We start from the raw sequence: 26,648 nt of genomic DNA on the forward strand, positions 1-26,648 counted from the left end.
GTGGTTTTGATTTGTATTTCCCTGATGCCAAGTGATGTTGAGCACTTTTTCATGTATCTTCTTTGGATGTCTTCTTTGCAGAAATGTCGTCTTTGCAGAAATGTCTGTTCATGTCTACTGCCAATTTCTTGGTTTGATTATTTATTTTTTCAGTGTGTTGAGTTTGGTAAGTTCTTTATAGATTTTGGATATTAGCCCTTTATCTGATACGTCATTTGCAAATATCTTCTCCCATTCTGTCGGTTGTCTTTTGGTTTTGTGGACTGTTTCCTTTGCTGTACAAAAGCTTTTTATCTTGATGAAGTCCCAGTAGTTCATTTTTGCCCTTGCTTCCCTTGCCTTCAGCAATGTTTCTAGGAAGAAGTTGCTGCGGCTGAGGTCGAAGAGGTTGCTGCCTGTGTTCTCCTCTAGGATTTTGACGGCTTCCTGATTCACATTTCAACCATTTTGAGTCTGTTTTTATGTGTGGTGTAAGGATAAGGTCCAGTTTCATTCTTGTGCATGTGCCTTCAATATTCCCAGCACCATCTGTTGAAGAGACTCTTTTTTCCATTGGATATTCTTTCCTGCTTTGATATTCAACTCCCAGCCCCGGGAGGTTCCCCACAGCATCCCATGAAGATTAGTTGATCATAGAGTTGAGGGTCCATTTCTGTGCTCTGTTCTGTTCCATTGGTTTATGTGTCTGTTTTTGTGCCAGTGCCATACTGTCTTGATGATGACAGCTTTGTAATAGAGCTGGAAGTCCGGAATTGTGATGCCGCCAGCTTTGCTTTTCTTTTTCAACATTCTTCTGGCTATTCGGGGTCTTTTCTGGTTCCATACAAATTTTAGGATTATTTGTTCCATTTCTTTGAAAAAAGTGGATGGTATTTTAATGGGGATTGCATTCAGTGTGTAGATTGCTCTAGGTAGCATTGACATCTTCACAATATTTGTTCTTCCAGTCCATGAGCATGGAACGTTTTTTCATTTCTTTGTGTCTTCCTCAATTTCTTTCATGAGTATTCTATAGTTTTCTGAGTACAGATTCTTTGCCTCTTTGGTTAGATTTATTCCTAGGTATCTCATGGTTTTGGGTGCAATTGTAAATTGGATCAACTCCTTAATTTCTTCTTTCTTGTTGGTGTATAGAAATGCAACTGATTTCTGTGCATTGATTTTATAACCTGCCACTTTTACTGAATTCCTTTATGAGTTCTAGCAGTTTTGGGGTAGAGTCTTTTGGGTTTTCCACATAGAGTATCATATCATCTGCAAAAGGTGAAAGTTTGATTTCTTCGTTGCCAATTTAGATGTCTTTGATTTTGCTTTGTTGTCTGATTGCTGAGGCTAGAACTTCTAGTACTGTGTTGAAAAGCAGTGGTGATAGTGGACATCCCTGCCAAGTTCCTTACCTTTGGGGAAAAGCTCTGTTTTTCCCCATTGACCTATGGGTTTTTCAAAGATGGCTTTTAATGATATTGAGGTGTGTACCCTCTATCCCTACACTGTGAAGAGTTTTAATCAAGAAACGTTGCTGTACTTTGTCAAATGCTTTTTCTGCATCTCTTGAGAGGATCATATGATTCTTGTTCTTTCTTTTGTTAATGTATTGTATCACATTGATTGATTTGCGGGTATTGAACCAACGTTGCAGCCTAGGAATAAATCCCACTTGGTGGGTGGTGAATAATCCTTTTAATGTACTGTTGGGTCCTATTGGCTAGTATTTTGGTGAGAATTTTTGTATCCATGTTCATCAGAGATACTGGTTTATAATTCTCCTGTTGGTGTGGTCTTTGGTTTTGGCATCAAGGTAATGCTGGCCTCATAAAATTGAGTTTGGAAGTTTTCCTTCCATTTCTATCTTTTGAAACAGCTTCAGAAGAAAAGATATTAATTCTTCTTTAAATGTTTGGCAGAAGCCATCCAGCCCTGGGCTCTTGTTTGTTGGGAGATTTTTGATTACGGCTTCAGTTTCCTTGCCTGTTAGGGTCTGTTCAGAACAGTTTTCCGTTTCTTCCTGTTTCAGTTTTGGTAGTTCATACGTCTCTAGGAATGCATCCATTTCTTCGAGATTGCCTAATTTGTTGGCATATAGTTGCTCATAATATGTTCTTATAATTGTATTTCTTTCTTGTTGGTTATGATCTCTCCTCTTTCATTCATGATTTTATTTACTTGGGTCCTTTCTCTTTTCTTTTGGATTAAGTCTGGCCAGGGGTTCATCAGTCTTACGAATTCTTTCAAAGAACCAGCTCCTAGTTTTGTTGACCTGTTCTGCTGTTCTTTTGGTTTCTATTTCATTGATTTCTGCTCTGATCTTTATTATTTCTCTTCTGCTGAGGTTAGGCTTTATTTGCTGTCCTTTCTCCACCTCCTAGTTTTAGGATTAGGTTGTGTATTTGAGACCTTTCTTGTTTCTTGAGAAAGGCTTATAGTGCTATATACTTTCCTCTTAGGACCTCCTTTGCTGCATCCCAAATATTTTGAACAGTTGTGTTTTTTTCATTTGTTTCCATGAATTTTTTTAATTCTTCTTTAATTTCCTGGTTGACCCAGGAAATTCATTCAAAATTCATTCTTTAGTAGGATGCTCTTTAGCCTCCATATATTTGAGTTCTTTCCAACTTTCCTCTTGTGATTGAGTTCTAGTTTCAAAGCATTGTGGTCTGAAAATATGCAGAGAATGCATCTTTTGGTGCCAGTTGAGACCTGATTTGTGACCCAGATGTGATCTGATCTGGATAATGTTCCATCGGCACTAGAGAAAAATGTGTATTCTGTTGCTTTGGGGTGGAATATTCTGAATATATCTATGAAGTCCATCTGGTGCAGCGTGTCATTTAAAGCCCTTCTTTCCTTGTTGATCTTTTGCTTAGATGATCTGTCCATTTCAGTGAGGGGGGTGTTAAAGTCCCCTTCTATTACTATATTATTGTTGATGTTTCTTTTTGTTATTAATCGGCTTATATAATTGGCTGCTCCCATGTTAGAGGTATAGATATTTACAATTGTTAGATCTTCTTGTTGGACAGACTCTTTTAAGTATGATACAGTGTACTTCCTCATCTCTTACTATAGTCTTTTGTTTAAAATCTAATTTGTCTGATGCAAGGATTGCCTACCCCAGCTTTCTTTTAGTGTGCATTAGCATGGTAACTGGCTTTCCACCCCCTCACTTTCAAATCTGGAGGTGTCTTTCAGTCTAAAATGTCTGCAAGAGAGAGCATATCAATGGGTCTTGTTTTTTTATCCCAATCTGATACACTGTGTCTTTTGATTGGGGCATTTAGCACATTTACATTCAGAGTAACTATTGAAAGATATGAATTTATTGCCATTGTATCACCTGTAAGGTGACTGTTACTGTATATTGTCTCTGATCCTTTCTGGTCTGTTACTTTTAGGCTCTCTCTTTGCTTAGAGGGCCCCTTTCAGTATTTCTTGTAGGGCTGGTTGAGGTTCGCAAATTGTTTTAGTTTTTATTTGTGCTGGAAGCTTTTTATCTCTCCTGTTTTCAGTGTAATGCCTAGCTGGATATAGTATTCTTGGCTGCATATTTTTCTCATTTAGTGCTCTGAATATATCATGCCAGTCCTTTCTGGCTTGCCAAGTCTCTGTGGATAGGTCTGTTGCCAATCTAATGTTTCTACCCTTATAGGTTACAGAACCCTTGTGGTAAGCTGCTTTCAGGATTTTCTCTTTGTCTCTGAGATTTGTAAGTTTTACTATTGGATGTCTAGGTGTTGACCCTATTTTTATTGATTTTGAGAGGGGTTCCCTCTGCCTCCTGGATTTTGATGCCTGTTTCCTTCCCCAAGTTAGGAAAGTTCTCCACTGTCATTTGCTCCAATATACCTCTGCCTCTCTCTTCTTCTGGGATCCCAAATATTCTAATATTGTTTTATCTATGGTATTTATCTCTTTAATTCTCCCCTTGTGATCCAGTAGTTATCTTTTTCTCAGCTTCTCTATTCTCCATCATATGGTCTCCTCTATCACTAATTCTCTCTTCTACCTCATTTATCCTAGCAATTAGAGCCTCCATTTTTTATGGCACCTCATTAATAGCCTTTTTGATTTTGACTTGGTCAGATTGCTCTAGAAAGGGATTCTCTGGTATCTTCTATGCTTTTTTCAAGCCCAGATAGTATCTTTATAATCATCATGCTGAACTCTAGTCCCAACATCTTACTAATGTGCATGTTGATGAGGTCCCTGGCAGTGAGTACTGCCTCTTGTTCTTTTTTTTGAGGTGAGTTTTTCTGTTTTGTCATTTTGTCCAAAGAAGAATAGGTGAAGGAGAGAACAAAATGCTAAAAAGGTAACAGTGACCCCAAAGAAGTATACACTGAACAAATCAGATGAGACCTGAAACGGGGTGGGGGTGATGATCAGGCTGGTGAATAGAACAGAGCCACACACTAGATTTTGGGTGTATTTTGGTCTGTTAGAAGAAACTGCTTCCCAAAATTTTAAGAAAGAAAAACATATATGTATATATACACACAAAAATAACATTAAATACAGTGAAGCGTTGGAATATGACTGTAAAATGAAAATTTAAAAATTTCAGAAAAGGAATTGATAAGTTGGTTGAAAAAGGAAAAAAGTATTCAAAAAAAGAAAAAAGGAAAAAATAAAAATTAAGAAAATTAAAGTTGAAAGACTAAAGAATTATGGTCAAAAAGCCTTGAATTCTATGTGCTGTATTTCCCTAGTACTGCAGTTTTGCAGTTCTTGGTCTTGGCTGGATATTCTTACTGATCTTCTGGGGGAGGGGCCTGTTGCAGTGATTCTCAAATGTTTTTGCCCGAGGCGGAATTGCACCACGCTTGCCAGGGGCCAGCCTCAGTAATCTTCTCAGGTTTGCTGTGGTAGCTTTTGTTCTCCAAAGACTTTCCGTTCAGCGTTAAGGGAGAATGAAAATGGCGGCCTCTCAGTCTCTGGCCCCTGAGAAGCCTAGGGCTCGGGCCCCACTCCTCAGTGAGCCCTCAGAGAAAAACAGTCACTCCTGTCTCCCTGGTCTCCAGCCACACTCTGTGCTCACCCGGCCTGTGACCGAGCATTTCTGTCTCTGGCACATGACCCTGTTTGGCATCTCCAAACCCAGCATATTCTGCGGTGCGGTCCCGCACCACTCCTCCCAGGGGAGGACAGGGAGTCTACCCATATCTGCTGCTTGTTGGGTCCCAGCTGGAAGAGCAGTGGCCTGAATGTGCCGCGGATCATGATTTATGGCAACCGTGAGCTGAGAGCTAGCTCCTCAACTCCGTCTCTGCAGCTGGCTTCCCTACTCCGATCCTTGGGAGCTCTGCCGCCCTCAGGCATCCCCAGTCTTTCTGTGACCCTGAGGGTCCTGAGACCACACTGTCACAGTGAGGGTTCCACCCTCCTGCTTAGCCACTGGAGTAACGTCACTCAGCGAAGCCGACTTCTAAAAGTTCGATTTTGTGCTCCACGGCTCTACCACTTGCCAGTAGCCGGCTGGTGGAGGCCCCCTACCCACCGTGGTCTGTCTTCCCAAATACCACCTCGGATTTGCTTCTCTGCACATCCTACCTTCCAGAAAGTGGTCGCTTTTATGTTCAGAGAGTTGCTGCTATTCTTTTCTTCCATCTTGTGTTGAGTTCGTAGGTGTTCAGAATGGTTTGATCCCTATCTAGCTGAATTTCTGGTACCAGACGAAATTTAGGTCTCCTGCTCCTCCGCCATCTTGTTTAGCTCAGGTGTTTAGAAAAAATTTTTTAAATGGCCAGATAAAATTTTTGGCATTCTGCCAAGAGGCATAATGAAGAATATTACATTGGAGCTTATGTAAGGAGAGAGAACAAATTTCTACAAACTTTTTTTTTTTCAAGATTTTTATTTATTTGACAGAAAGCAGAACTGGGAAGTGGCAGGCAGAGGGAGAAAACAAGCTCCCCGGGCACTTGGGTGGCTCAGATGGTTAAGCATCTGCCTTCGGCTCAGGTCATGATCCCAGGATCCTGGGATCGAGTCCCACATCGGGCTCCCAGCTCCCTGGGAGCCTGCTTCTCCCTCTGCTTCTCTCTCTCTCTCTCTTTTTCTGTCATGAATAAATAAATAAAATCTTAAAAAAAAAAAGTTTAAAAAAAAGAAAACAAGCTCCCCACTGAGCAGGGAGCCAGATGTGGGGCTCCATTCCAGGACCCTGAGTTCATAACCTGAGCTAAAACCAGATGCTTAACCAACTGAACCACCCAGGTGCCCCCCAACACAAAAGCTTTTTATTAGCAAAATTCTAACTTTAAAAATAATAGAGTGCAGTTTTTTAAAATACTGGTCTGAGTGTGAGAATAACGGAATTTTGGGGAGGGGTATGATTTTATCTAAGTGGGCTCAAAGTTTGTGTTTCCTATCAAAATGTTGCAAGTAATTATTTGTTATTGCTGATCAGTAAAGCCTAAATTTTATGTATTTTATCTCTGATGTGGTAGGTACTGCTGGTTATCATTCCATGAATAGTGCATGAAAGGAATTTATAGAATTCTCTTCATCCTTTTGTTAGCATCCTTTAGTATTTGACTTTTAGTATGTCAGTACATTGGAGATTAATCACTTTGAAATTTAGGCTAAATGGAAGCTCCTCAGTTGCACAAATGTATTTTAAAATATTGAGATTTTCTTTACACTTATATCAACATTTGAAAAATGCTACAAATTTGTAGCAGGTATATTTTCCAGCTCTGACTCTAAAATTTTTTATACAGTTTGTATAGAAATGCATATCTCACCCTTTGTTTTAACATGATAGCAACAGGAAATGTATAGTCCTTGACATTACTTGTGAATTAAACAATGTTGGCATCTAAATGACTTCACTGTTTTTCATTTAAAGCATTGTTTTTGCCTTATGATTTATCGGTTAAATTTATTAAGAAACGAGGGCAGAGACTGCAGATTAATTATATTTCCAATTTGGGGGGCAGAACTCATTTAGTCTTATAATGTCAGGCCAATTGGTGATTACAGCAGCTCTCAATAAGAATCAGAATTGCGGTCCTGGGTGGACTGGGTGGCTCAGTCATTAAACGTCTGCCTTCAGCTCAGGTCATGATCTCAGGGTCCTGGGATAAGCCCCACATCAGGCTTCCTGCTCAAGTGGAGAGCCTGCTTCTCCCTCTCTCTCTGCCACTCCCTCTGCTTGTGCTCTCTCACTCCCTCTCTGACAAATAAATAAAATCTTTAAAAAAACACACAACAGAATTTAGTACCCTTATTCTTTCTGGTCCTCTTAAGATGCTTTTGAACAGCAATATCTTTCTTAGTCAAAGTGTAGAGATCCTCAGGAAGATCAAGAGCAAGTCCTCTGGACTTAAGTTTTTATTATCTGTTTACAAAATGTGGTTGTGCAACACTATGGGAGTTTCTCAGGATCACACTGATTTGTGATGCCCTTCTGGGCCAGTTTATACACCTGCTCCTTCACATCATCAGACCTCAATTTCAACTTGAGCCACCAGGAGCGTGCATGCTACCCATGATCAAAGGAAAAAGCTATTGTCTTCTTTACCATTAAAAATAATCTTTTTTTTAATCTTTTTTGTCCTGTTATAAAACCTACTCTTTGTGTTGCAGTAATTTTAAAGCTACACAGAGTGATATAAAGAACTTGCAGGGGCGGGGCACATGGGTATCTCAGTCAGTTAAGCGTCTGCCTTCAGCTCAGGTCACAATCCCAGAGTCCTGGGATCAAGCCCCGCATCCGGCTCCCTGCTGGGCGGGGAGCCTGCCTCTTCCTCTCCTTCTGCTGCTCCCCCTGCTTGTGCTCTTTCACTCTCTCTGTCAAATAAATAAATAAAATCTTAAAAAAACAAAAAAAAAAAACAACTCTCAGGAGCACCTGGGTGGCTGAGTCAGTTAAGCATCTGGCTTTGGCTCAGGTCATGATCTCAGGGTCCTGTGATCCAGCCCACGTCAGGATCTCTGCTCCACAGAGAACCTGCTTCTCTTTTCCCACTGTTCTTGCTCACTGTCGTGCCATCTCTCTCAAAGAAATAAAATCTTTAAAAAAAATCAACTTCCAAATACTCTTCCATATTCAGTAATGGTTAACATTCTGGCACATTTGCTGTATCATTATGTAATTTTTCTAACTTCCTGTGAAAAAGTTACAGACACCTATACCTTTTTACCTAAACATCTCAGTGTGTATTTCCTAAGCACAAGAACATTGTCTTACATAACCTCCTCTTTCCAGACACTGGCAACCACATTCTACTTTGTTTCTTTTGAGTTTGACTTCTCTAGATAATCCCATATAAGTGGATTCATACAGTATTTGTCTTTATATGACTGGCTTATTTCACTTAGCATAAGGATAAGTTCCTCCATGTAGTATTGTCAGAATTGAATTTCTTTTTAAGGCTGAATGTGTATTTCACTGTATGTGTATTACAGTTTTGTTCCATTCATCTGCTAGTAGACACTTAGGTTGTGTCCACTGTTATGAATAATGCTGTTGTGAACATTTGTGTACTAGTTTTTTAGGGTTTTTTGGATATATACTGGGGAGAGAAATTGCTGGATGATTTAGTAACTCCATGTTTAACATATTGGGGAACTGCCAAACTGTTTTCCAAAGTGGTGGCACCATTCCTAGTCCACAAGTAAAGTATAAGGGACCCAGTTTTTCCACGTTTCACTGATAACTATTATTGTTTTTCAGTTGTCATACTAGTTGTGGTAAAGGATCATCTTACTGAGGTTTTCATTTGCATTTCCTTGATGACTAATGGTGTTAAGTGTTTCTTCATGGGCTTACCAGCCATTGTGTATCTTTAGAGAAATGTCTGTTAATAGCCTTTTGCTTACTTTTGAAGTGGTTTTTTAAAATTGAATTTTAAATGTTATAGTACATTCAGATAGAAGTCCTTTATCAGATACACAACTTACAAATATTCCTTCCCATTTTGTGCATTTTCTTTTTAGTTTATAAGTTTACTTTTATGCACACAAGATTAATTTTGATATAGTCCCGTTAATCGGTTTTTCTTCTTGTAACTTGTGCTTTTAGCATCATATGTAAGAAATTTTTGTGTAATCTGAAATCATGACGATTTACCGATGTATTTTCTTTTGAGAAGGGATTATCTTTTTAGTTTTATCTCTTCAATTTTTTGTAAATCTCACATCTTTATACAAAAGGAAAATGCAAAGCTTTTTTACTGTTAGATATACATTAGGAAAGTTGTTTCTTTTAAGCGGTACCTCAGTTTTCTTTTAAAAACCAAAAACAAATGGTTCGTCTTATGGGGCAAGTAATTGAGAACTTGGTGGCAGGAGCTTGTGTTGTTTATGTTTCAGGAAGAACTTACTCCTCGGTGTTGTGCGGTTTTTTTGTTTGGGGGTGTGGGTTTTTTGTTTGTTTTTTGTAGGTTTTTTCCTGTCTCCAGTGGGTGAAGGAGGAATAGTTGATTTGAGATCTCTGGATAGGAAAACTTCCCTTCGTGTTTTGGATTGACTGTTAAAGAACCCTGGTTGAACTAGTCCAGGTCTGGTTATATTTTAACAGTTAATCTTAGAACTCAGCTTAACTGATATTTATTGATGATGTTTTATAATGAAGATAATACTCTTTAGTATATTAAATGTGAAATATTAACATATGAATTACATTTTACTTTAATCTGTGTTTTCTTTGCAGATAGCACAACAGTAGAAAAATTAAGAGCCATTTGTTTGGATCATGCAAAACTTGGAGAAAATAACCTTGGACCATCTCTTGAATCACTTTTCTTTGGTCCTTCTGCCTCCCGAGTGCTATACCTAACAGAGGTTCATTTTAGTATTTTTCAAAGTTAATTTTTACATCATATGGTAATACAAAGAATATGCATAAGAATGTAATCTTGTGAAATATTTAAGAATTTTTTAGTACTAATGATAAGGAAAATAGAAGTTATAAATTGTTTTTTTAACATCTTTTAATACAGCCCCCTTCTCTTTTTTTTCCAGGTCGTTTATGCCTTGTTAATGCCTGCTAGTGCACCTTTGGCAGATGATTCCTCTGACTTTCAATTTCACTTCTTGAAAAGTGGTGGCTTACCTCTTGTACTGAGTATGTTAACAAGAAATAACTTCCTGCCAAATACAGATACAGAAACTCGAAGGGGTGCTTACTTCAATGGTCTTAAGATAGCCAAACTGTTGTTAACTGCCATAGGCTATGGCCATGTTCGAGCTGTAGCAGAAGCTTGTCAGCCAGTTGTAGAAGGTGCAGATCCCATAACACCGGTAATAAAATTTTTTAGATTGTTAAGGTTTATGGTTAGAGAATATAAGATCAGTTCAATCTTTTGTTATACTTGTGTTGAAATGTAAATACTCTCTAGTGATTACAGTGATCTCATAGGACACTTTGTTACCCTTAAGGCTTTTGAGTTGTTTTCAGTTGTTTAAGTCTGAAAAACTCACCTGAATTTTTTATTAACTGATAACTGAAAGATATATAAAGACAGGTGGTTATAAAAGGAAAAGATTTAATTGGTATATTTCCCATCTCTTCTCCGACTCTGAAAAACATAACCACCATAAGTGACAAAAACTCTTCTCTGCCATGCTATCATCCTGATGAACATCACTGAATGTTCTCAGGATACACTGAGATTTGATGCAAGGGTTGAATGTGTCATTCACTTCACACTAAATTTTAGTTCATTCATTAGTTTTATTAAATTACTCACTGAAAATAAAATGCTTTAAGGATAGATTTTTTTAGAAATAGATTGGTTTTTCATCACAGAAATTTGAATAATAACTAGATATTTGATACTTAGAATTATCATTAATTTGGGTGGGATAATAGTATTATGGATTTTGTTTCAAAGAAGAGTCATATGCTGAGGTATTTTAAATAAAATATAATGTCTGAGACTTTTCTCTAACATAATTCTTGGGAGGTATGGTCAGACTGAGTTGAAGATTCAGTGAAAAAATCTGACTTTTTGTTGATAATTATAGATGCTAGATAATGGGTTCTTTAGGGTAATTTATATTCTTCTATCTACTTCTTTTTCCATCTTCCTCTTTTTTATAATTTTGCAATGTTGTATTAATAAAAAGATTAAAAGAATAATGTGATTTTGTACAGCAAATTTTAAGATTTTTTTTATTTGAGAGACAGCGAGAATTAGAGCACAAGCTGGGGGAGCGGCAGAGGGAGAGGGAGAAGCAGACTCCTGCTGAGCAGGGAGCCCCATGCAGGGCTCAATCCCAGGACTTCAGGATCATGACCTGAGCTGAAGGCAGATGATTACCAACTGAGCCACGCAGGAATCCCTGCAAATTTTATTTTTTATTTTTTATTTTAAAGGTTTTACTTATTTTTTCATGAGAGACAGAATGAGAGAGAGAGGCAGAGGGAGAAGCAGGCTCCCCATGGAGCAGGGAGCCTGATGTGGGACTTGATCCCCGGACCCTGGGATCAGGACCTGAGCTGAAGGCAGACACTTAACCAATGAGCCACCCAGGCACCCACCACAAATTTTAAAAAGAAAATTACAATGCTCTATTTTCATTCCCAAGTTTAATGTTTTATATTGTGGGTCTGCATGTTTAATGGTCAAATATGCTGTATCATTTAATCATCAATATTAGACATATTTGGTGGATTACTCTTACTACCTATTTTGTACGTGAAAATTAAGATCTAAAGAGATGAACTATTTTGGCCTCAGTAATAAAATGACCTGAAAGTTCAACTCTGTGAAGAGGCAGGCTGACTCTAAAACTATACTTTCAACTACGTCTGGTTTTTTGTTTGAAATTTCATATTAATAGCACCAGGCAATTGGACCTCCAAGCGTTTATTGAAGAATTTAAATAATTAATATTATATATACATATACAATAAATAATACATTAAGTAAAACTGTAAACTGATCTGATTGGAGGTTAGAAAAAAACTAGAAGTATTTTATCTAGTTATTTTGCTTTGGCCACCTTTGTGTCTATAGGAAGAACTTCACAAACCCTTGAATTTCTTAAAGTACCTCTTTTTAAAAATATATACTTAGATTTTTTTGAGAGAGACAGAGAGAGAGCAAGCAGGGGTAAGGGAGAGGCAGTGGGAGAGGGGGAGAGAATCTCTGGCAGACTCCATTCCTAGCACAGAACCCAGTGAGGGGCTTTACCTTAAAATCCTCAGATCATGAATTGAGCCAAAATCACTTAACCGACCAAGCCAACTAGGCGTCCCTAAAAATATTTCTCAATAAAACTTTACTGTGAAAGAAAAGTAGAATGGGGTGATGAAGGTGTAGAAATTTTAGCATGCTGGGGCGAGAAGCTAGAGCACACATAGCAAAAGTACCCTTGTGTAGGAACATCTTGAAGACTGAAAGGGAAAGAATTAAGGTATAAATTTAAAGATTAGAGGAGGAGAAATTGAAGATGTATTTATCTGGAACCCTCATTTTTCTCATGTGATATAATGACAGGTATAGCCAGGAGGGCTGGGGAAAGAATGTATCTGGAAACATGTAAAGCATTGCTCAAAGCTGTGTCATTTATCTTCTGCAATTGGAAGTGAACTCAGTTGTAGAAACAATATTAAATTTATCTGAGAGTGGAGTTTGCAGTAGAGTATCATCACTCCAGAAGGTAACTAAGAGAAGTCTACAGTGTTAGCGATCTGAAATGCTTTTTCTGCAGATCACCATAAATTGTAGAGTGGATACATGGAAGGATTACATCCTAAGAGAGTGTTGATGGATGAGGAACAGAGGGTCAGGCTTTTATAGTGTACAAATACTTGAAAATGTGCTTATGTATAAGATTTTTACTCCCAAGTAAAAATGTTAACTTCTACAGATTAATCAAGTTACGCATGATCAAGCAGTGGTGCTACAAAATGCCCTTCAGATTATTCCTAATCCATCATCTGAGTGCATGCTTAGAAATGTATCCATACGTCTTGCCCAGCAAATATCTGATGAGGTTAGTATAAAACTGAAAGCTTGGGGTCTGGGGTGGTTTATTTTTTATTATTCTTGATACGGTATCTGTTTACTCATAATTAAATGAAGATTATCACAATCTAGGGCTAAGTATTCTAGACCATAATTTTATTTTATTTCAGCTTAAATTTCATAAAATTGTACTTACTAAAGTTATCTACTAATATTCATACTTTTGAAAGTACGTTTTAAACAGACTGTTTGAGATATGTATATTGCATGAACTAGGTCAAAATAAACCATGTGGTGAGTTTAAAGTAATGGTATAGTCAGGAAAACAACATTTTCATCAACCCCAGAAGTTTTCTCCTGGCTCTAAGCAACCACTGCTCTGCTTTTTATCATTATAGAGTAGTTCTCTGTTTCTTAAATTTTGCACAAATGTGATCATTTGTGTACTCTTTTATGTCTAAATTATTCCAGTCAGCATGATTTTAAAATGTCGCAGTCATTTATGTGTGTGTGGTTTATTCCATTTTGAGTGGTACTACATTTTATGGTCATCCTACATATTCTGTTCATAGACATTAGGATTATTTCTAGTTTTTTACTATTGCGAATAAAACTGTTTATTTTGAAAATTCTCCAAATCACGCGTGCTTTGGTTAGCTGATTTTTTTCTTACCTATTAAACACATAGGAATTGAATGACTGACTGGGTGACTTGGTTTTCCTCTGTTTTAAAAATTCTTAAGAAAAATATCTATAGAGCCAGAATAGATCTTAACCTGAAGCATACTTAGGCTGTAGCTGATAAATGTGTTTTATTTCATCAGCATAAATTTTATGACTTGAGGTGAAGATTTAAAAAAATGGGGACAAAAGCTACTTTAGATATTAAAGACAGTGTGGAACATATTTGTGTTCTTAAAGCCATTTATACTACTATCAAAAAGAGAAATGTTTTGTTTTCTGATAACTTTACTTGATATTTTGTCAGCATTTTTAAGTATTAATTTTCTTTCAGGCTTCAAGACACATGCCTGATACTTGTGTAATTAGAGCTATACAAAAAATCATCTGGGCATCAGGATGTGGGGCATTAGATTTGGTATTTAGCCCAAATGAAAAAATCACAAAAATTTATGAGATGGTAAGAATTACTACAAAACTATATTGCTTTTATATAAAAGTTAATTGTGCACTAAATTTTCATCATTTCTGCCATCTTTTAAAGACCAGGTTATTTGTATCTATTAGTTTTGGTGGGGGGGTTGTAGGTTTTTTTATTGTATTTTATGTATCTGACAAAGAGAAAGAGTGCACACGTGCACACCCTCACACAAGCTGGGGGAGGGGCAGACAGAGAGGGAGAAGTAGGCTCTCTGCTAAGGAGGGAGCCCGATGATGCAATGCTTAATCCCAGGACCCTGGGATCATGACCCGACCCGAAGGCAGACACCTAACCCACTGAGCCACCCAGGGCCCCTATTAATTTAAAGTAAACTTACAGCTATAATTAAGATGACAATATATAATTTTATTTTGAAAATAAAGCACTTAAGTGTGTCTTAAAGAGTAATTTATTCTTGATTCTAACTTTACAGACCCCCAGTGCAAGCAGTGAGCCAGACATGGAGGATGAACAGGTTTGCTGTGAAGCATTGGAAGTGATGACATTATGTTTTGCTCTGATTCCAACAGCCCTGGATGCACTTAGTAAAGAAAAAGCCTGGCAGACATTTATCATTGACTTATTATTGCACTGTCCCAGCAAGTAAGTGATTTTTTTTTTTAATTTAGAAGAAGGTTGACCTTTTTCTTTTAAGCAGAAAGGAATTAGTTTTGATCATAATTTGTCTCAGAAGTCAAATAAGGAAATCTTTTGGTTGTCTACATAGTACTTTGATATTTAGGAAACTTGTATTTAACATGTTTCACTTAACCTAAGTGGACAGTTCAGTGGCCTTAAGAACTTTTATTAAAAGTGTCATGCAGTCATCACCACTATCCTATTTTTCATTATCCAGACAAATTTTTTTAAGTCATAATTCCCATTTTCCAAACCTTCCATCCCTTGGTTTACCTCTGATTTATATACTACCTCTGTGAACTTGCCTATTAGAAGTACCTCACGTAAGAGGAATCACACAGTGTTAGTCCTGTTGTACTTGGATTGTTTCATAGAGCATAATGTTCTCAAAGTTCATCCATGTTGTAGCAAATTGCAGAATTTCCTTCCTTTTTAAAGCTGAATGATCCATTGTCTGTATATACCATGTTTTTGCTTATAAAGTTCATCTGTTGTTGGATACTTGAATTGTTTCCACTCTTGGGTATTGTAAATGCTGCTGCTATGATAATTGCTGTGAACCTAGGTATCTGTTTGAGTACCCATTCTCAGTTCTTTTGAGAATGTGCCTTGGAAATAGATATTACTTGGTAATTCTATGTTAAACTTTTTGAGGGTCCACAAAACTGAAGTGGCTCACTGTATTCTATTGCCACAAGCAATGTATAGAGATTCCTGTTTCTCCATATCCTCTCCCAGGCTTGTTATTTTTTAACTTTCTTTAAAATAGTAGCCCTCCCAGTGGGTATTACATAACATTTTATGATTGTTTTGATTTTTATTTCCAAATATGGTGTTGAGCCTTTTTTTTCATGTGCTGCTATGTCTAGTGTGGAGAAATGTCTTTTTAAATCCATTTTTAGGGGTGCCTGGATGGCTCGGTTGAGTATCTGCCTTCAGCTTAGGTCCCAGGGCCCTGGGATCAAGTGCAGCATCAGACTCCCTGCTCAGCTGGGAGTCTGCTTCTCTGTCCCCTCCCTCCATCCCCCTCTCTGTGCCCTCTCTCTCTCTCGAATGAATAAATAAGATCTTTTAAATAAGTAAATCCATTCTGAAACTGGATTGTTCATATGAATCTTAGGATAGGTTTTCCCCATTTCAGCAGTAAACACCATTGGAATTTTGAAAGGCATTACATTAAATCTATTGATTCATTTGGTAGTATTGACATCTTAATATGAAGTCTTTCGATGCATCAACACATGTCTTTTATTTAGGTTTTCATTTCTTTCAACACAGTTGCTCCTTTTTAGTTATGTTTGTTTATTCTTGAGTATTTTGTCCTTTTTGCTGCTATTGTAGGTAGCTGCTGTTTTTTTCCTAATTTCTTAATTGTTTTGAATTGTTCATTGATACTATGTAGAAATTCAAGTTTTATACTTAGTGTTTTGCTGAATTCAGTTTCTTTATGAATACTTCAGAATTGTATTAGTATATGAAACCATGTCTTTTACAAATATAGTTTTACTTGCATCTCCCCAATTTTTTTTCTTTAAAGATTTTATTTATTTATTTGACAGAGACAGACACAGCTAGAGAGGGAACACAAGCAGGGAGAGTGGGAGAGGGAGAAGCAGGCTTCCCGCCAAGCAGGGAGCCTGATGCGGGGCTCGATCCCAGGACCCTGAGATGATGACCTGAGCCAAAGGCAGAGGCTTAATGACTGAGCCACCCAGTCGCCCCTCCCCAATTTTTATGTTCATTTGCCTTTGCTTTGCTTTATGCTTTCCTATATTGAATAGAAGAGGTGATATTAGACATCCTTGTCTTGTTACTGATATAGAAAGCTTTTAGTCTTTTATCAACGAGTATAATACTAAGTCAAAGCTTTTCATATAGGATCTTTATCCTGTTGAGACTTTCTTTTTATTCTTTCCTCATTAAACGTTTTTATCATGAAAAGGTTACAATTTATTTAAGTTTTTTTCTGAATCAGATGAGATGAGCGCAGTTTTTTCCTTCATATTTATGTGATGTGTAAAAAGTTGTTTTTTTTTTTTTTAAGATTTTATGTATTGATTTGTCAGAGTGAGAGATAGCACAAGCAGGGGAGCCGCGGCAGAGGCAGAGGGAGAAGCAGGCTCCCCACTGAGCCAGGAACCCAGTATGGGGCTCGATCCCAGACCCTGGGATCATGACCTGAGCTGAAGGCAGCTGCTCAACTGAGCCACCAGATGCCTTCAAAAATAGTTTTATTAAAATAAAAATAGATTTATTAAAATAAAATGTACTGATTTGTATGTTGAAACTGTCTTGCATTATTAGGATAAATCTCACTTGGTCATTGGGTATAATATTTTTAATATACTTACAAATTTGATAATGTTTTGAGGAATTTTAATATTTTTATTATGGTAAAAAATACATAACATTTTTATCCACTTTAAATTGATAGTTTTATATTAAATATGTTTATGTGATTTCAAGAAACTGTAGAATTATTTCATCTTGCAGAAGTGAAACAGTATATTCACTAAATGCTAATTTACCCACGCACAGCATCACCAGTACTCCCCTTTGGAACACTTTTACTCTGCGTTTCTATGATTTTGGCTACTTTAGATTCTTCGTATGATTGGAATCATATAGTATTTTGTCACTGAGTTAACTGCTTTATGTCATGTTCTGGACGTTTTTCCATATTGTAGCATGTGACAGGATTTCCCCCCCTTTTTAAGGCTACATAAAATTTCTCTGTATATATTACCACGTATTCTTTATTCATTCATGTGTTGATAGACATTTGTGTTGCTTCCATCTCTTGGCTGTTGTGAACAGTTCTTTGATGAACGTGGATGTGCAGACATCTCTTCAAGAGCGTACTTTGAATTCTTTTACATATATACCCAGAAGTGGGATTGCTGGGTCATAGTTAATTCTATTTTTAGTATTTTGAGGAATCTCGGTACTCTTTTTCATAGTCACTGCACCATTTTACATTCCTCCCAACAATGCACAAGGGTTCCAATTTTTCTACATGTTTGATGGCACCTATTGTTTTGATAGTAGTCATCCTAGTGAGTGCAAACTGACATCTCATTGTGTTTTGATTTGCATTTCACTTATGAGCTCCTTTTCATAGGCTTGTTGGCCCTTCTGAGATTATTTGTATTTCTTTTCTTAAGGGGTTATTGGTCTTTTTTATTATACAGTATCTTTGACTTTGTTGTCATCATGATTTTGGCATTATGGAATAAATTTCTGTAGTTCCTCCCTTTAAATTGTTAACAAGAAATGACTGATTTGTTTTCATTCTTCTTTAATAGTATTCACCAGTGAACCTTTTTCTGCTCCTAGGATTTGTTTTCTTTTTTTTTTTCTTTTCTTTTTTATCTTTAGTAGGCCTGCCTGCTCCCCCCTCCCCCGCTCCGCCATGTAGGGCTTGAACTCACGACCCACACATCAAGAATCACATGCTCCACTGACTGAGCCAGCCAGGAGCCTCACTCTTTTTTTTTTCTTTTTTTAATATTTTATTTATTTATTTGATAGCACAAGTAGGCAGAGAGGCAAGCAGAGGGAGAGGGAGAAGCAGGCTCTCCACTGAGCAAGGAGCCCGATGCGGGGCTCGATCCCAGGACCCTGGGATCATGACCTGAGCCGAAGGCAGCCGCTTAACTGACTGAGCCATCCAGGCGCCCCTGAGGGATGTTTTTTGATAACTGTTGCAATTCCCTTCTTTGTTAAAAATCTCTTTATTGATTTATCATCTAATTTTTAAAATATCTTCTGCTTACTTTTAATTTAGTTTGCTAGTCTTTTAGAATTTTTCTGCTGAAATTATAGTTGTTTGAATTGTCACTTCTCTAGCTTTCTTTTAGTGTTTGTGTACAGTGTCTTCTCCAACATTTTAATCTATGTCTTCTTTATGGATTCCTTTTTTGTAGTATATTCTAGGCTGTAACATGTTTATATGCTTTAATTACATATTTTTAAGTGTATTTAGACATTTGAGGGTTTTGGGTGGTTTTTTTGTTTTTGTTTTTAAAGATTTTATGTATTTGTCAGAGAGAGAGCACAAGCAGAGGGAGAAGCAGATTCCCCGCTGAGCAGAGAGCCTGACGCAGGACTCGATCCTAGGACCCTGGGATCATGACCTGAGCCAAAGGCAGATGCTTCACCAACTGCACCACCTAAGTGTCCCTAGACCTTTGAGTTTTAATATTGTTAATATTATTGATATCTTTGTATTATTGGCTACCATGTTTCTGCTTGTTTTCTGTTCATTCTCCATGTTCTTGATTCCTTCTCCTTCACTTTTTTCTGCCTTTTCTTTCTATATTTTTCTTTTACGTAAATAGAGCTATGTAACTTACTAGATTTCCTATACAGAGATTACCTATACTAGTTTTTCCCAGAGTTTGTAAATTGGTCACGAGTGCTAAAATTATCTCACTGGAAAATGACTAGAAGTAAGTTTCTTTGATGCATTATAATTTTGAAGAAAATTTCTTTCTGAGAAAGCAATATGGAATCTTTTAATATTGTATATCGATCTATTTTTATTTCTAAAAATTTTCCCCAGCTTTATTGAGGTGTATGTGGTAAGAGAAAGATACATAAATATATGAGGTACAATATGATTTTCTTAAATATATACATTGTGACATGATTACTGTAGTCAAAGCAATTCTTACATCCTTCACTTTACATAGTTAATGATTTTTTGCATAGTGAGGACACTTGCAGTCATCTGTTAGCAGATTTTAAGACAAAATGTTAAGTATAGTTATTGTACATTATTTTCCAACAAAATTTGTTGAAACCCTGGATATTTGGATAGCCAAACTTTGTGCCTTTTACCAACATTTTCCCAGCCACTGTTCTACCCTCTGCTTCTAAGAATGTGAGTATTTTATATTCCACATTTAAGTGAGGTTATGCAGTATTTGTCTTTTGGGGTCCGTCTAATTTCACTTGGCCACTTGGCCTCCAGGTTCATCCATGGTATCACAAATGGCAGAACTTCCTTCTTTTTAATAGTTGAGCTATATTCCATTGTATATGTATCATATTTTATTTATCTAGCCATCCATCATCAATGTTTAGATTGCTTCCATGTCTTTACTATTGTGAATAATGCTGCAGTGATCATGAGAATGGAAATATTTCTTCAAGATACTGATTTTATTTGGATTGCTGGATGATAAAATCATTTTATTTTTAGTGTTTTAAGGAATCTTCATAATGTTTTCCATAACAGATGTACAAATTTACATTCCCGCCAACATTGTGCAAGGGTTCTCTTTTATCCACATTGTTGCAAACACTTATTATCTCTTGACTTTTTAAGAATAGCCATCCTAACAAGTCTGAGGTGATAACCTGTTTTGGTTTGATTTGTATTTCCTGATGATGAGTCACATTGTTTTTCTCACATACCTATTCACCATTTATTTATTTTCTTTGAAAAAGATGTCTGTTCAGGTCCTTTCCCCTTTTAAGGCTGTTAATTATTTTGCTGTTCAGCTGCATAAGTTCCTTATATTTTGAATATAAACCACTTACGAGAAACATAGTTTGCAAATATATTCTATTATTCTGTAGGTTGCCTTTTCATTCTGTTGTTTTCTTTGCTGTGCAGAAGCTCTTTAGTTTGATGCAGTCCTCTTTATTTTTGCTTTTGTTGACAGTTCTTTTGATGTCATATGCAAAAAATCAGTTCATAAGACCCATATCAGAAGTTTTTTCTCAGGTCACCTGGGTGGCTCAGTCAGTAAAGCGTCTGCCTTCGGCTCAGGTCATGATCCTGGAGTCCTGGGATCCAGCCCTGCATCAGGCTCCTTTCTTGGCAAGGAGCCTCTTTCTCCCTCTTCTCTCTGCCTGCCATTCCCCCTGCTTTTGCGCTCACTTTTGCTCTCTCTCTGTGTCAAATAAGCAAAATCTTTTCTTTTTTAAAGCTTTTTCTCTGTTTTTTTTCTTTTTAAGATTCTATTTATTTGAGGGCGCCTGGGTGTCTCAGTTGGTTAAGCGACTGCCTTCGGCTTGGGTCAGGATCCCAGAGTCCTGGGATCAAGTCCCACATCAGGCTCCTGGCTCAGCGGGAGCCTGCTTCTCCTTCTGACCCAGTCCCCACTCATGCTGTTTCTCTCTCTCTCACACATTAATTTAATTAATTAATTAAATCTTTTTAAAAAAAGATTCTGTTTATTTGAGAGAGAGAACACAAGCAGGGAGAGTGGCAGAGGGATTGGGAGAAGAGGCTACCTGCTGAGCACAGAGTCTGATGCAGTCTCAATTCTGGGACCCTGAGATCATGACCTGTGCTGAAGGCAGACACTTAATCAACTGAGCCACAAGGCGCCCCTCTCTGTTTTCTTCTTAAGTTTAAGACTTACTTGATTTTTATGTATGGTGTGAAATAAGTGTCCTTTTCATTATTATGTATGTGGATTTTCAGTTTCCCCAACATCATTTATTGAAGAAACCTTATTTAATTTCCGTTGGCACCCTTCTCAAAGATCAGTTGACCATAAAATGGATGGTTTTATTTCTGAGATGTCTGTTCTGTCCATATGTATATATTTCTTTTTATGCAAGTAATATACTGTTGATTAGTATAGCTTTATAATACAGTTTGAGGGGCACCTGGGTGTCTCAGTCATTAAGGGTCTGCCTTCGGCTCAGGTCATGATCCCAGGGTCCTGGGATCGAGCCCCGCATTGGGGTCCCTGCTCAGCGGGGAGCATCCTTCTCCCTTTCCCACTCCTCCTGCTTGTGTTCCCTCTCTCACTGTGTCTCTGTCAAATAAATAAAATCTTCAAAAAAAAATACAGTTTGAAATCAAGAAGCATGATGCTCCACCTTTGTTCTTAATTAGGATTGGTTTATTAGAGGTCTTTTGTGGCACCATATGTATATACAATTGTTTTTCTGTTTCTGTGAGTGTGCTGTTAGTATTTTGGCAGGGACTGTGTATTGAAGTAGATTGTGTTCAAGTGGACATTTTAACCATATAAGTACTCCTAATCCATCAATATAGGATGTCTTTCTTTAATTTCCTTATCAGTATTACAGTTTTCAGTGTACAAGTCCTACATCTCTTTGTTTAAGTTTATTCTAAGCTTATTCTTATTCTATTAATACTGTTAACAGGATTGTTTTCTTAATACCGGTGTGGGTTTTTTTTGATGGTTCTTTGTGTATAGAAATGAAACTTCTCTATTTTGATTTTGTATTTTTTTTAATGGTTGCATCATTAGAATTTTCTACATATGTCATTTGTAGTCAGTTTTACTTCTCAGGATCAATCTTATGTCTTGTCTAAATGCTCTAGAAATAATTTCTACTTCTGTGTTAATAGAAGTGGTGAAATTGGGTATCCTTGCCTTGTACTGGCTATTAGAGGGGAAAACTTTCAGATTTCTATCATTGATTATAATGTTAAGTATGGGCTTTCCACATTGCATTGTATTGAGGTAAGTTCCTTCTATTTCTTTTAAAGTTTTTAATCACAAATGGATATCTAACTTTACCAAATCATTTGTCTTCATGCATTGAGATGATCATTGTACTATCATTCCTTTTTGTAAATGTGATGAATGACATAGACTTATTTGTGTAATTGAACCATCCTTGTGTTCCAGGGATAACTCCCACAAGGTAATGACGTATAATCCTTTTTATGTCCTGTTGAATTTGATTTGTTATTACTGTATTGGGGATTTTTGCATTTGTGTTCATCAAGGATATTGACCTGTAGTTTTCTTTTCCTAGTGTTTTTAGTTAGCTTTGGTATCAAGATGATGCTGCCCTCACAAAAGCAGTTTGGAAATGTATCCACTTACTCCAGTTTTCAGAACAGTTGAAAAAGGATAGGTGTTGGGTGCCTAGGTGGCTCAGTTGGTCATGTGTCTGCCTTTGGCTCAGGTGATAATCTCAGGGTCCTGGGATTGAACCCCATGTTGGGCTCCCTGCTCAGCAGTGAGTCTGCTTCTCCCTCTTCCTCTGCCCCTCCCCTGCTTGTGCTCCCTCGCTCACACTCTCTCTCAAATAAATAAAATCCTTTTTTTTTTCTTTCTTTTTTTTCTTTTCTTTTTTTTTCTTTCTTTTCTTATGGACAGATATTGGGCATCTGGGTGGCTCAGTTGGTTAAGTGTACAAGTCTTGATTTCATATCAGGTCATGATATCAGGGTCATCAGATCCAGCCCTGAACTAGGCTCCGTGCTGGGCATGGAGCAAGCTTATTAACATTCTCTCTCTCCTTCTCTCTAAATACGTATAAATAAATAAATAGGATGGGGCACCTGGGTGGCTCAGTCAGTCAGCATCTGACTCCTGATTTCAGCTCAGGTCATGATCTCAGGGTCATGAGGCTGAGCCCCTATCAGGGTCTATGCCTAGAGCAGTCTGCTTGAAATTCTTTGTCCCCCTGCCACTCCCCCCCAAGCACTCTAAATAAATAAATAAAGTCTTTAAAAAATAAACATAGGTATTAACTTCCTATAAGTGGTAAAAATTACCCGTGAAACCTGTCTATTCTGGCCTTATATTTGTTCAGAGTTTTAAATTACTAAGTTATGCTTTTTCTTTGTTACTGGTCTGTTTTTTTTTTTTCTTGATTCAGGTTTGCTAGATTATATGTTTCTAGGAAATTACCAAATTTTTTTTAGATTTCTGTTGTTATATTAACACTATAATATTTTTTTGTAATAACTTCATAATAATTATCTACTCAATGTTTTTTGATTATACCAGATTTAGGCCATTTTAGATTCAAAGTAATTTTTAAAAGATAGAGTTACTTTTGCTGTTTTGTTCATTGTTTTCAATATTTTGTACCTTTTTCCTTCCTCTTTGCTATTCTGCTTTTTGATCTGATTTTTTTGTAGTGAAATGCTTTCATTTTTCTTTTTATCTATTGTGTATCCAATAGAAGTTATTTCTTTGTCGTTACCATAAGAAAAAATACCTTCTATCAGTATATTTTAAACTTATATCCTAAGTCTTAGACAAAAACTTCACTTTTTTTCCTTGATTTCTCTACATTCTTCCTAACACTTGTTTTCTGATATTTTTTTTATAGTATCCATTGTTTTTGGTGTGAGGTAGTATCTCCTTCTAGGTTTGATTTGCATGTCCCAAATGATGAGCATTTTTTCATGTGCCGATTAGCCAGTCATGTGTCTTTCTGAGAGAAATGACTATTTGAGTCTTCTAGCCACTTTTACTCTCTGGCCCTCCCACATTTTTTGGTAACACCCTGTATCTATATTATGTATCCATTAACAAATTACTATAGTGGCTATAGTGATTTTAAAACTTTGCCTTTTGAGGCGCCTGAGTGGCTCAGTCGGTCAAGCGTCTGCCTTCGGCTATAGTGATTTTAAAACTTTTGCCTTTTGAGGCACCTGAGTGGCTCAGTTGGTTAAGCGTCTGCCTTCGGCTCGGGTCGTGGTCCCCAGTCCTGACATCAAGCCCTGCATTGGGCTCCCTTCTCAGTGGAGAGCTTGCTTCTCCCACTCTCTCTGTTGGTCTCCCTGATTATGCTTTCTTTTTTCACTCTGTCAAATAAATAAATTAAAAATATTAAAAAACAACAACTTTTGCCTTTTAACTTTAATACTAGAGGTAATAGTGATTTTCTGTACCACTATAACAGTATTAGAAGAGGGACACCTTGGTGGATCAGTCAGTGAGGTGTCTGCCTTTGGTTCAGGTCATGATCCCAGGGTCTTAGGATCGAGCTCCAGCACTGGGCTCCCTGCTAAGGAGGGACCCCGCTTCTCCCTCTGCCTGCCGCTCCCCGTCTGCTAATGCTCTGTCTCTCGTGTGTGCTCTCTCAAATAAATAAATAAAATCTTTAAACACACACACAGTATTAGAGAAATATATTGAATTTGACTGTATTTATCTTTACTAGTCAGTTTTATGCTTTCTTATATTTTTATGTTACTAATTAACATATTCAACATAAAGAACTACTTATAACATTTCTTACAATGTATTTCTTGTGGTGATGAATTCTCTCATTTTTTGGGATGTCTTTATATTCACTTCTAGCTAGTGAACTTAGTGTTAGTGTGTAGGTGCTAGATTGATGGTATGTGGGAGTTCCTCCTTCAGAAGAGTGTAACAGCACTGACTTCTGAGGAGTTTAGGTCAGCATTAAGAAAGACATAGGTTCGGGGCGCCTGGGTGGCTCAGTTGGTTAAGCGACTGCCTTCGGCTCAGGTCATGATCCTGGAGTCCCAGGATCAAGTGCCGCATCGGGCTCCCTGCTCGGCAGGGAGTCTGCTTCTCCCTCTGACCCTCTTCCCTCTCGTGCTCTCTATTTCTCTTTCTCTCTCATTCTCTCTCTCTCAAATAAATAAATAAAATCTTTAAAAAAAAAAAAAGAAAGACATAGGTTCTCAGTAATCAATGCTGCAGGTATTAGGTGTCAGAAGCAGCAATTTAGGTCTCTGTGGAAGTACACAGAGTTCACTAGCATAGCATGCTTGGTTAACAATTTTTCCTTTTCAGCACTTTGAATATTAGTCCCATTTTCTGCTGTCTTGCCAGGTTCTGCTGATTGTGGTAGGGTTTTATGGAGGATTCCTTCTATGTGAAGAGCCATTTTTCTAGCTGCTGTCAAAATTCCCTCTTTTCTTTGACTTTTGATGATTGGATTTTAATGTATGTGTCTTGATGAAATCTTTCTTTGTTGGTCCTGTTTGGGATCTGTGTTTCACAAATCTGGTATCTCTATCTCTCCTGGTATTTGGAAAGTTTTCAGCCATTGTCTCAAAATAAGTCCCTTCTCCTGTGATTCCCAAAATGTGTTTATTGATGTTTCTTGATGTTGCCCCATAAATCTTACAGACTTTTTATCACTGTTTTTTATTTCTTTTTTCTCCTTTAACTGGACAGTTTCAAATGACCTCTCTACACTTAATGTATCCTTTCTTCCATTTCATTTCTGCTACTGAAGCTCTCTGTTGCATTTTTTTCATTTCATTCATTCTTCAGCTGCAGAATTTCTTTTTGGTCCTTTTCAAAGATTTCTGTCTGTTTTCAGAAAGTCTTTGCATTTTGTTTATGTATTGTGTTCCTGAATTCAAACAATTATTTAGAATTCTTTGTCAGGCATTTTGTAGCTTTGCATTTCTGTGGAGTCAGTTACTTAAAGGTAATTTTATTAATTGGTGGTGTCATGCTTCCTTGTTTTTCCATGTTTTAATCAGTTTGTGTTTTGTGTGCATTTGAGAGAGCAGTCACCCTTTCCAGACCTTACAGTCTGGAAGGACCTTAACCTATGAGTTAGTGTGCAGGTGCTAGATTGATGGTATGTGGGAGTTCCTCCTTCAGAAGAGTATAACAGCACTGACTTCTGAGGAGTTTAGGTCAGCATTAAGAAGGACATAGGTTCTCAGTAATCAATGCTGCAGGTATTAGGTGTCAGAAGCAGCAATTTAGGTCTCTGGAAGTACACAGCATGGCAGCAGCTCCTTCTCTGATTGCAACAACAGCTCCAATATCACCTCAGGTGGTATTAGCGTTTGGTAGCCTCTCCTTTACCAGTAGGGTGCAGTGGCAGCTCCTCCAGGTTCTACATCTGCAGTGGCTCTTTTTCCAAGTGCAGCATAGATTCTAGACACATTTTTCAGCTGGGCTTGGCATTGGTGAAGGCTGTAGTAGTCCTCAGTGGCAGAAGTTGCTGTTGTCCAAAGCAGTGACGAGGCTATCTGGGTTCCTACTCTTCATTTTCCTCCAATGAAGGAAGATTGCAGACTGAGTGGATCTCTACTGCATTGAACTGTGTCTTTTCCTCAGGGAAGGGGTAATGTAGGAAATACACTTCCTGCACTTTTCAACGTGACTATTCTTGATTTTTATTATCCATATGTTTTATGTACTACAGCCTCCTATTCAGCTCTGAATCTGTCCCAGAAGTATTTTGGTGGA

The 26,648-nt window shown here is 37.4% G+C and overlaps 1 protein-coding gene across 3 annotated transcripts in view; it reads left to right on the forward strand.

The window, feature by feature from the left end:
• LOC148162091 (ubiquitin carboxyl-terminal hydrolase 9X-like) overlaps nucleotides 1-26,648 on the forward strand; it is a 150,086-nt gene that overhangs the window by 77,688 nt on the left and 45,750 nt on the right. For 2 of the 3 annotated variants that reach the window (XM_088020348.1, XM_088020346.1), the window contains exons 22-26: nucleotides 9,656-9,786; nucleotides 9,967-10,245; nucleotides 12,823-12,948; nucleotides 13,936-14,061; nucleotides 14,516-14,685. In XM_088020348.1, the coding sequence (XP_087876474.1) occupies nucleotides 9,656-9,786; nucleotides 9,967-10,245; nucleotides 12,823-12,948; nucleotides 13,936-14,061; nucleotides 14,516-14,685 (832 nt within the window). The remainder of the gene's footprint in view (nucleotides 1-9,655; nucleotides 9,787-9,966; nucleotides 10,246-12,822; nucleotides 12,949-13,935; nucleotides 14,062-14,515; nucleotides 14,686-26,648) is intronic. The other variant, XM_088020347.1, reaches the window with a different exon arrangement.

Source organism: Eumetopias jubatus, unplaced genomic scaffold (genome assembly GCF_037043125.1).
Source record: "Eumetopias jubatus isolate StellerSeaLion01/CBP00866 unplaced genomic scaffold, mEumJub1_p1.0 scaffold_23, whole genome shotgun sequence".
Classification (NCBI taxonomy): Eukaryota; Metazoa; Chordata; class Mammalia; order Carnivora; family Otariidae; genus Eumetopias; species Eumetopias jubatus.